The 1007-nt window shown below is 65.1% G+C and overlaps 1 protein-coding gene across 1 annotated transcript; it reads right to left on the bottom strand.

The window, feature by feature from the left end:
* Nucleotides 1-29: 29 nt before the first annotated feature.
* Nucleotides 30-636, bottom strand: EMIHUDRAFT_256100 (hypothetical protein; the record flags this gene model as incomplete). Its single annotated transcript, XM_005769043.1, has 2 exons — nt 30-42; nt 116-636. 2 exons carry the CDS (start codon nt 634-636, stop codon nt 30-32), a joined length of 534 nt encoding a protein of 177 aa, XP_005769100.1.
* Between the last annotated feature and the right edge of the window lie 371 nt (nt 637-1007).

Genomic DNA, 1007 nt, shown 5'->3' with positions numbered 1-1007 from the left:
GAGCTGCGCGTGGTAACAGCACTCCCGCATCACCAGGTCGCCCTGCGCGGAGAGAGCCACGCAGCTGGCGTCCAGATCGATCGCGGAGCCGTCTCCTAGCATGTCCCAACCCAACCCCACGCCGAGCACGCCGTGCGGGAGCCGGACGCTTTGGTGTGAGGAGACGGAGAGCGCCGTGCGCAGCACGGCCGAGATGCGAAGCTGAAGGTCGCCACTTGCCTTTTTGCAGCCAGCGTACGGACGCACAGCGTACCACCTCTCAATCACCTGCCCGCCGAGCAGATCGCCCACCGGCACGACCGCCTCCCCCATCGGGTCATCCGCCGACATGGCGTCTGAGTCCCACACGCGCAGCCGCAAAAGCATGTCGCCCCGAAAGCGGCGCCCGTGGAGGTGGAACTTGAAGGCCTGGTCCCAGCGCGGATTCAGGTTCTTGGCGATGACAGCCGTGCGGCCGAGCTCTTCGCAGTGCCCGCCGCGGCCGCTCCGTGCAGCCGGCAGGACAGCCGCGATCGCGACGTACGGGTCGCTCGTCCGTGCTCCAAAACCAAACCCGCCGTCCTTGGGGATGAGACCCCGCCCGGAGATGACCGTGAGGTCAATCTCGGCTCCGACCACGTCGGAGAGGTCAGCCATAGGAGGTGGTACAACCACAGCCGCCAAGGGAGCGCTCCGGAGGATGGAGAGCCCGACGGAAGGTGACCTCGCCGGGGGACTGGGGTTCCCCGGGGTCTTAGGCTGGGCGAGAGAGAGAATTCTTGATACGAAACCACGACGACACACACCAGTCGACTCGCATCGGTTGCCTCCATGAACGGCGGAGCTATTCTCGCGCCCACACCACACCTGGCTCCAACGTGGACACGCCCATAGCTGGGGACACTACTAGGTCACGCATGGCATCACAGAAGTTTTATCTCTGGGCCCCGAAAGGCATCTCTAGCAGTGTCGTTACACATGCCCCCTCCCCTCCTGGGCGCATGCGCCTCACGTCTCGCCAGAGCATA

This window comes from Emiliania huxleyi, assembly GCF_000372725.1.
Source record: "Emiliania huxleyi CCMP1516 unplaced genomic scaffold EMIHUscaffold_4330, whole genome shotgun sequence".
Taxonomy (NCBI): domain Eukaryota; phylum Haptophyta; order Isochrysidales; family Noelaerhabdaceae; genus Emiliania; species Emiliania huxleyi.
The sequence above is the reverse complement of the archived record's forward strand: the minus strand, read 5'-3'. Positions and strand labels throughout refer to the sequence as shown.